The sequence below is a fragment of the Penaeus japonicus genome, unplaced genomic scaffold (genome assembly GCF_977035675.1).
Source record: "Penaeus japonicus unplaced genomic scaffold, GWHDUDI00000001_assembly GWHDUDI00000002, whole genome shotgun sequence".
Classification (NCBI taxonomy): Eukaryota; Metazoa; Arthropoda; class Malacostraca; order Decapoda; family Penaeidae; genus Penaeus; species Penaeus japonicus.
The window spans coordinates 12,980,102-12,990,101 of record NW_028234404.1 but is presented as its reverse complement, the minus strand read 5'-3'; the positions used below and the strand labels follow the sequence as shown (position 1 = coordinate 12,990,101).

At 42.0% G+C, this 10,000-nt stretch overlaps 2 protein-coding genes across 2 annotated transcripts in view; one reads left to right on the top strand and one right to left on the bottom strand.

The window, feature by feature from the left end:
• The window catches only part of LOC122264789 (dipeptidyl peptidase 1), a 19,762-nt gene extending 19,379 nt beyond the window's left edge, over window positions 1-383 (bottom strand). The window contains exons 1-2 of the mRNA XM_086547586.1: window positions 358-383; window positions 1-24 (exon numbers count right to left, since the gene is read on the bottom strand). The exon at window positions 1-24 is cut by the window's left edge and continues 228 nt beyond it. Coding sequence (XP_086403712.1) covers window positions 1-24; window positions 358-363 — 30 coding nt within the window. The 5' untranslated portion in view covers window positions 364-383. The remainder of the gene's footprint in view (window positions 25-357) is intronic.
• A 3,423-nt stretch (window positions 384-3,806) lies between these two features.
• Window positions 3,807-10,000, top strand: part of LOC122243119 (dipeptidyl peptidase 1) — a 7,125-nt gene continuing 931 nt past the window's right edge. The window contains exons 1-6 of the mRNA XM_086547596.1: window positions 3,807-4,155; window positions 5,621-5,773; window positions 6,578-6,711; window positions 8,000-8,276; window positions 8,617-8,739; window positions 9,754-9,975. Coding sequence (XP_086403722.1) covers window positions 3,832-4,155; window positions 5,621-5,773; window positions 6,578-6,711; window positions 8,000-8,276; window positions 8,617-8,739; window positions 9,754-9,975 — 1,233 coding nt within the window. The 5' untranslated portion in view covers window positions 3,807-3,831. The remainder of the gene's footprint in view (window positions 4,156-5,620; window positions 5,774-6,577; window positions 6,712-7,999; window positions 8,277-8,616; window positions 8,740-9,753; window positions 9,976-10,000) is intronic.

Sequence of the window (10,000 nt, the reverse complement as noted above, 5' to 3'; positions counted from 1 at the left end):
CCCCAGTAGCAAGATCGCCTTTAACTGTAAGAGTTGCAAAAAATATTAGACGACTATGTTAAGTAATAATGTTCCATCACTTACCGAAAGAGAATGAAAAACAGTAACTATAGATTCATGTTCATTTTGTTTCGTGGTTCACCCTCCTCCCCTGCAACCTAAAGCAAGTCCACATCCTCCCGCAGTAAAGGATACTAAACAGTCATAACGAAGTAGAGCACAAGGAACCAAAAAGGAGCAACACACACACTCGAGCTTTCCTGTTATGACCTAACTTTTAACCCTCATTTGCGATCATCAGCGTCAGTTGACCATGAACCGGGAAGGACGAGCGGGTGCGGGCTGGCGGGTACTCACCACCATCTCATCCACGAGTCTCTGTCGAACTGTCCACCCGCAGCTCTTACGTCTGTCTCATGTCTTCGCCTCATTCGATAAGGGATCTTACATGTAAACCTCGTCCGTGGTATTTGTTCTGCCATGTGACACGAGTAGGGCCTACTGGAGTCGGGAACGGGAGAGCCCCTGGCCGGCGGCAGAACAAATAAGTCCAAAAATCACGATGGGACGATCACGTGTTCTTGCCGTCACCATCGCTTTGTTGGGAGGACGAATTGTGTCAACAAGCAATACACGTGGCTTTTGTGAGTGACTTTTTGCACTTTGGAGCCTTTTGTGATTCTTTTTTACTTATGATTTTGTTTTTCGTTATCATTTACTCATTGTAAGAAATAGACCCATTGACACTTACATAAAACAAACTCACAAAGGCGGGAAAAATAACACATGACGAACAGTCTTCAAATCTCTTGGCTTCAAGAGCTAAAGTTTTAGGATCTTGTCGCTAAGCAGAAGGCACAGAACTCATCGACCCTTTGACCATCGTTGACAGCTCCTGATCTGGTTTATTGATGGTTGTAGGACCCGTTAGCAATACAGGAGATTGATGGTAAGATAGCAATCTTTTTGGTTGCGTGGCAGGCATGGGAACTGAAGCCACCTGTTCCTCCGACGCCAAGGTTAGCTCATGAAGTAGGTTTTTACGAAGATGAGACAACTGCACTGATTGTGTGATATATATGATGCTTATGTCTTTTTCTCTCTCCTTTTTCTTTTTCTTTTTTCTTTTTTTCTGTTTTGTTTTTGTGTTTGTATTTGATATTGTCGCATAAACCAGGATACTTTGCCTTAGCAGCTAGTTTATATATATTACATAATTAACTTGGAACAAGAGTAGGAAGAAAATGATGACGAAGAAGAAAAAGAAAGAAGAAAAAAAATGGTGAAGAAGATATAGAAGAAAAAGAAGAAGAAAAGAGACACGAAATAAGAAAAATAAAATCAAAGCCAGGAGTGATAATAAAGTAACGAGGTCAACGCAATCGCGTCAGCAGGCACTATTCCCGCAAAGGACTCTCACACTCGTCATGCTGGTCGGCCATAACAGCTGTCTCCCTCCTTCCCTCCCTCCCTCCCTCCCTTCCCCTCCCCGTCCCTCCCCCTTCCCACCTTCCCCCTCCTTCTCTCTCCCTCTCCTTCCCTCTTCCTCCTTCCCCCTCTCTCTCCCTCCTTATCCCTCTCTCCCCCTCCTTCTCCCTCCCTCCCCCTCCCTCCCTTTCCTTCTCGCTCCCTCCCTCTCCCTCCCTCCTTCGCCCTCCCCCTCCTTCTCCCTCCCTCCACCTCACTCCCTCCCCCTCCTTCCCCCTCCTCTCCTCCCTCCCCCCTCTCCTCTCCTCCCCCTCCCTCCCCTCCCTCTCCCCCCCTCCCTCCCTCCCTCTCCCTCTCCCTTCCTCCCCCTCCTTCTCCCTCCCACCCCTTCCCTTCCCTCTCTACATCTCCCCCTCCCTCCCCTCCCTACCCCTCCCTCTCCCTCCCCTTCCCTCTCCCTCTCTCTCCCTCCCTCCCTTTCTTTCTCACTCCCTCCCTCTCCGCCCCCCTCCTTCTCCCTCCCCTCCCTTCCCTCCCTCCCTTTCCTTCCTTAATCCGAACCAGCACTCTACATCAACATTAACTTGGGAGACAAATCCTTTATAATAATAATGGTAATGATAATGATAATGATCTTGCTCTTTGCAATGGGTGTTGTTGGGTTGTGTTATAGTGACGGAGGGTAGTATGGTGATATAGTGTTATTATTGCATGGTGGTTTGAGTCTATGGTGTCATGATTGTGTGACACTAAGGTGTTATAATTGTATGATGGTATGGTGTTAGTTGCATGACATTAGAGTGTTATGAGTGCATGATCCTATGGTGTTATGACTGCATGCTGCTATGGTGCTATGGTGTTACTGTGTTACGGTTATGAGAACTGGAAGACATGTTAGGATATGTTCTTCCTTTCCTTTAAAATCATTATTATCATTATTACAATGATCATTAGCATTAACACTATCATATCAGTATCATAATTAGTATTGTAATCATCATTATCGTCATATATATAACCATTATCATATAAATCTTCATAATCATTATCAACGTTTACCTTGGTGGCGTTTTTATATCGCTATTGGGATGCCAATAATGAGTATATCTATTATGGCAATAATGAGGATGAAAATAAAGTCATGATAATGATAATCATTATGATATTAAAAGTAATGATAATGATTATGATTGTGATAATCATGATCATTATTATCGCTACAGTTATCATCATTATCATTATTATCATTGTTATTATTATTGATATTAGTATCATTATAATTGTTATTATTATTGATATTAGTATCATTATAATTGTTATCATTATTGATATTAGTATCATTATAATTGTTATTATTATTGATATTAGTATCATTATAATTGTTATTATTATTGATATTAGTATCATTATAATTTATTATTAATAGTATCATCATTATTATCGTTACTATTATCAACATTATCATTATTAGTATTGTTATTATTGTCAATATTATCATGATCATCATCGTTGTTATCATCATTCTGATTATGATTATTATCTTCATTATCATCATGATTATTATAATCATCATTATCATCATCACGATGGTTATTATCATCATTATTATTATCGGAATTTGCATTTATATTATATTAATTATCTTAATCATATATATAATTTTCATATTATCGTCTTTACATAATTTTTCTTCTCTACTTTCGCATTCTCATTTTGTGTTCCGTGTCAGTGACTTTGATTTATATTTGACTCTCTATCTCTATTTCTCTCTATATATCTATCTATCTCTATCTATCTATCTATCTTTCTCACTCTCTCTCTTTCTCTCTCTGTTCCGCAAAAGAGGAAGAAACATTTTCATTCACATTTAGTGCTAATGTTATGGGATTCACAGTAATGGACATGAGACAGAGACATGTCAAGCGTAACTTCCAAAATCTAATCTGTGTCCGACAGCTCCACCTGTTCAAATGGCTGCGGAAAAACCTTTGAATATTTGCCAATGAGATTGCGACGTCTCAGATTTTTTTTTTTTTTTTTTATTGTCCATTGTTGTTTTTCTTTGTTTGTGTTCGTTCATGAATTTATTGGTGAATCTTGCTTGAAATGCTTAAGTCATCTCTCAAAGTCGCGACCATCTCTATTGAAAAGAGACATCCTAGTTTCCTTTTTTTATTTACGCAAGGCAAAATATAGAAAATAGCGCTTCTATAAAAATATAGAAAAACGAAAGAAATGCCAAATGTGGTGTTTCATATACTGGTGCTTGTGTCCTAGGCTTGGGCTGGGAGAAAGTGGGAGAGGGGGGGGATACAGCGTGAAAGATAAAGGGAACCACAACACCTGTCTTTTCTTCAGTGCTGGTCATGATGTTGGTGAGAAGACACTGCCTCACAACGTTGAATGAATCCAACCCACTGCCCTTGTTACGCTTTCATTGGACATAATCAAAACTTCTTAACTTCCTTTCTTTTTCAGAAAGCAATTCTCCTCCTGGCGTGTGTGGCGCTGGCACGGTCGGACACGCCGGCCAACTGCCTGTACGAGGACATCCGCGGCACATGGACCTTCCAGGAGACGGAGCGGTCGGGCGACAGCAGCCTCAACTGCGACCAACTCGGCCCCGTCGTCCACACCAAGACCTTCACCCTCAGCTTCCCCGACACCGCCACGGACGAGCTCGGGAACGAAGGAACATGGACGCTGATCTACAACCAAGGATTCGAGGTACTGTCCAAAGAATCATGCTCCCGTTGATGCCTTCCTTGTCGACTGTTAGGGATTTCAGCTAACTGAGCGCGCCAGGTTCCTGTCACATGATTAAATTTGATAAAAAAAAATAATAAAATAGAATTATCGTGGAAAGGTCACTGACGGATTTTGCTGGCAGTTAAAGCGCTGTTTTTCTTCGGTTTCGGGGCCAGCCATCTGGAACATACTCTGAAAGAATAATCATGATATTGTACGAAATACATTCTCAAAAGCATTACATAAATCATCAATATAGAAATGTCTCAATAATCTTTTTTCTTTTTTTTCTTTTTCTTTTTTTTGGGGGGAGGTGTACAAATTAATCAAACAACCAGAAAGGCTTCAAGATAAAATTACGAATCATCGTACGATCCATCGAACGATTCAAAATTTAATTAGAAATCAGATTTCATTATTAATTGACTGATTGTTTTTTCTCTCCGTTTGATATTTTATCTTTAAAGGCGTTTGTCTCTGTTCATATGTTGAAAGCCTGGTCTAGGCAGCCTAATTAGAGCCGAAGGGACTGGTATCAGGAAGGGCGTCTGGAGATAAAAAAGGCTGTTAAACACGTAACTCCAGATATGATTGGATGAAATCAGTTTTAAAAAATCTTTATTCCAAATTCACTCCACTCACGCGTACGCATATACACGCACGCATACACACACACACACACACACACACACACACACACACACATATATATATATATATATATATATATATATATATATATATATATATATATAGATATATAGATATATATATATATTATAAACATATATAGATAGATAGATATATATAGTATATATTTACATACATAATTAATATATACATATATAAGTATATATACATATAATATATATTATATATATATATATATATATATATAATATATATATATATATATATATATATATATATATATATAATATATATATATATATATATATATATACATATATATATATATATATAATATATATATATATGCATATATATATATATATATATATATATATATATATATATATATATATATATATGTGTATATATACGTATATATACATATATACATATACATATACATATATATACATATACATATACATATATATACAAATACATATACATATATATACATATATATATGTATATATTTATATTTATATATAAATGTAATATATACATATTCACATATGCTTACATATCCACATGCATATATATGTACATATGAATATGTATATACATATATATATATATATATATATATATATATATATACATGTGTGTGTGTGTGTGATTGATTGTGCGCGCGTGCGAGTGTGTGTGTGTGTATGTATGTGTGTGCGTGCGTACGTGCGTGCTTGCGTGCGTGCGTGTGTGTGAGTGTGATAATTGCCCTCCTGTATCTAAACACATTTAAACTCCTTTCAAGATCAACATCAACGAGAGGTCGTACTTCGCCTTCTCCTACTACGAGGGCGACTGGCTTGACGTCACCTCCTACTGCGACCGCACCTTCAACGGCTGGTCACGTGACAAGACCGTCAGGAACTGGTCTTGTTTCAGCGCCCAGAAGAACACGAAGGTGAGGGGGATGTCAACATGAGGGGAAGGATATGGGAATATGACTTCAGTGAAAATGATGATGGATGGTTGAGTGGATGGCTTTGATAATATTGATGATTGTGGTGATATGATGATGGTATTGATGGTGGTGGTGTTATGGTGATGATAACACTTATAAGATTGGTGATTGTGATAGTTGTTGTGATAATGATAAGGAGAGTAATGGTAATAATAACAGAAGTCATGATATTTATATGATTTATGATGATATTAAGGACAGCAGTAATCATTACAATAATAGTAATTTAGTAAGAAAATATTTGTAAAAACAAAAATGATAATCAGAACAATATCAGTAACAACGATCATTATACTGTTGATAATGATTATGACAACGATTATGACCATTGCAGCAACAGTAATAACAATCACAGCACAAACACCAGGAACAATCACAACCAAAACAAAAACATAGACCAGGAACGCCCCATCCACCCTCACCCTCACCCCTTCACTTCACCCATCCCCCTACCCTCACCCCACCCCTACCCCTTCACCTCCCCCTCCACCACCCCAGCCCCTACGACCCAACCCCTTCACTTCACCCATCCCACCCAGCCCCCCTCCACCACCCTTACCCCTTCACCCCCCCCCCTCCACCACCCCAGTCCCTACGACCCCACCCCTTCACTTCACCCCCCCACCCTCACCCTCACCCCACCCCTTCACTTCACCCATCCCACCCAGCCCCCTCCACCACCCCAGCCCCTACGACCCAACCAAACCCAACCCAACCCAAGCCAACCCAGGTTCCGCATCTCAGGTGGCGCCCAGAGTGACCCGCCGGCCCGTCCAGAGGAACGCGGACGCGGCCTACAAAAACGACCACGACCTCGTCAGGAAGATCAACGAGCGGCAGACGTCGTGGACTGCCAAGGTCTATCCGGAAGACGAGAAGTAAGGGTGAGGGTGAGGGAGGGTTGGGGGGGAGAGAGGTGGGAGGGGGAGAGGGAGAGGTGGGAGGGGGAGAGGGAGAAGGAGGGTTAGGGAGGGGGAGAGGGAGAAAAGAGAGAGATAGAGAGAGTGAGAGAGAGAGTGAGAGAGAGAGAGAGAGAGAGAGAGAGAGAGAGAGAGAGAGAGAGAGAGAGAGAGGAGAGAGAGAGAGATCAATGCAGACAGAATGACGGAGAGAGGGAAGGAGAGAGAGAGAGAGAGAGAGAGCGTTGGTGAAAGATAGGTAGATATAGAGCGAAGGGGCTTGATGAAAGAGAGAAAGAGAGGGAGGGATAGAGGTGTAAGGGCGATCTCTCACCAACTCCTCAGGTTGGTGAGAGATGGAGAAAGAGATTGAGAGATCTAGTGAGCGATTGAGTTAGAGTTCAAGAGAGACAGATTGAGGTAGTGAGAAAGAGAGGGCAAGAGAGCTTAAATAAGCAAGAGAGAGAAAAAAATAAGAGAAAGGGGGAAAACTAAGAGTGGGGAGAAGAAGAGGAGAGAGTGAGAAAGAGAATAGAGCTAAAACGAACAAGAGAGGAAGTGGGGGAAAGAGGGAGGGAGGGAGAGAGAGAAAGAGAGAGAGAGAGAATGGAAAAAAAGAAAGAAAAATCAAAAAGAGAAAAAAATCATTTACATAAAATATGAGACTTGATTACCTAATATTCCAATATCAGTTGATCTTTTCCCTCCTAAGGTCAAATATACACCCGCACAGTGGAATTGTTCGTATTATCAAAATTCGATTCGTACTTTAAACCATTTTTTGAAGTTTGCTTATGTCAAGTGGGCCTTAGATGGGAAGTGTATTATGTTAATTTGATGATATAAGATAATGTATTATTCTTTCTCTTATCTTGTTATGGTTAGTCTTCCATATACAGTTTTATTTTATCAATATTGATATCGTTATTATTGCTGCTAATGCTTATCATTGTTGACGTTAATCTTTAACATCATTGTTATCATTATCGTAAGCAATCATTTTCATTGCCATTATCCTTATCATTATTGCTATGATTATCATCTTCGTTATTATCATTATTGTTATCATGTTTATCAATATTATCATTATCATCATCATATTTGTTGTTATCATCATTATAGCTATCATAATTGTTCTCATAATCATTAGTCTCAATACCATTGCATAACATTATCACAGCATAATTTTTGATATGATCTCGAACCAGCATCCTATCCGTCCTCCCACAACCTCTAATGTCCTCACCACCATCACCGCCCCTCAAAGATACACCTTGGGGGAGATGTACCAGCGCGCGGGCGGCCTCGCCTCAACCCTGCCGACCCGCCCATCGCCCGCCCCCTCTACGCCCGAGCAGAGGACCCGCATTTCCCTCCTGCCGAAGAGTTTCGACTGGCGTAACGTGAGCGGCGAGAACTACGTCTCTCCTGTCAGGGATCAAGGAGGCTGCGGGTCTTGCTACGCCTTCGCCTCCATGGCCAACCTCGAGGCGCAGGTTCGGATCGCTACGAAGAACCAGCGTCAGGATGTGTTCTCGCCTCAGGTGAGTGGGGGTTGGGGTAGGGGAAGGGAGGGGAGGGGGAGGGAGGGGAGGGGGGGGGGAGAGGGAGACGAAGGGAAGGGAGGGAGGGGGAGAGATGGAGACGAAGGGAAGGGGAGGGGAAGAGGGAGAGGGAGTGGGAGAGGAAGAGGGGAATAAGGAGATTGAGGTAGTCAGTGAGAGAGAGAGAGAGAGAGAAAGAGAGAGAGAGAGAGAGAGAGAGAGAGAGAGAGAGAGAGAGAGAGAGAGAGAGAGAGAGAGAGCAGTAACAAAAATGATTCAACATGATACATCGTATATCTTGAACAACATGCGAGACATGCCTCTTCTCCCTCCACGCCAGGACGTCGTGTCATGCTCGGCGTTGGCCCAGGGCTGCATGGGCGGCTTCGACTACCTGATCGCCGGCCGCTACGCCATGGACCAGGGCGTCGTGGCCGAGGAGTGCAACGCTTACGACGGCTCGGTAAGTCAACGCGCGGCGTGCCCTCCGAATTGGCGAAAGTGGCTATTTCCTGTGTCGATAAATCTCCATTTTTCGCGCGTTTTTCTTGAACCGCGTTGCATTATATCACTCTACTCTATCATCTCGCTCGCAGTGAAAGGGCAGTTTGTGGTGTTGATCTACAAAGGGACTAACTGATAGACGAAGTTTTTATTCAATACCTACAAGGAGGAACACAGACGAGGCGCTGTCGAGGCGGCGTGTTTTCACACCAGAAATATTGGCTCGACCGGAGAACACATGATCTTCTCATACGGGCATAGAGGTTCATTCATCTTCCTTAATAACGAACCCTGCTTGAATCCTGCGATTGTGCTGATTGAATAGAGAAGCCGTAATATAAAGAAAAGAAATAGTAGTCAGCGACTGAACATGCGGGTCTCGGCGATTTTGCTGAAGGGAAGGTCAACTGCAGACTCATCGGAACGGAATGGATTAATTCAGAGATGTAGGATTCATGTAATGTAAGCCATCCCGAGGGGCGTGGTTGTGTTGTTACAGGATCCATCGCGAGGTGTTTGAGTGTGGCGTTACAGGGGTCACTCAAAGGCGGAATGGGGTTGCGGTGTTTCATGGACTGATTCGGGGCGCGGTTAAATGATCAGTGTGAGGGCATATGGTCATGTTATCGCTGGTCTTATCTCGCCTATGCTATTGAAGGATTAATCTTGATCTATCCTGTAGACAGTGACAGGATCCACTTCACTTGTAGTTATGTTGTTAAAGGAGCCATCTCAATACGTGTAGTTGTAGTCTAACATTCATTCGCTTTAGAGCTTCACACATATCCAATGTTATTACAACCTTGGTATCCAATCGCTGTTCTAGACTGCGGAATCATAGTACTCTACAATATGACCTTCCCAGCCTGTGTCAGACTTCGCGTAACTGTAAAATCTAGTGCCACGGCAAATATACTTAACAGCGTAATAAATAATGCAATGAACAAGTCTCTATCAAATATCAATCCATCAGGACAGCCTGTGCGACACGGATACTTCATGTGCCAGGACCTATGTCAGCGAGTACGTCCATGTTGGCGGATACTATGGGGCGTGCAACGAAGAACTCATGTTGCAAGCCTTGGTCGAAACCGGACCTATCTCCGTGTCCTTTGAAGTGTATGATGACTTCAGGAACTACAACGGCGGCATTTACCACCACACGGGTCTCAAGAACGACTTTAACCCGTTCGAGGTGAGGCAACCTGTATGCGTTTGTG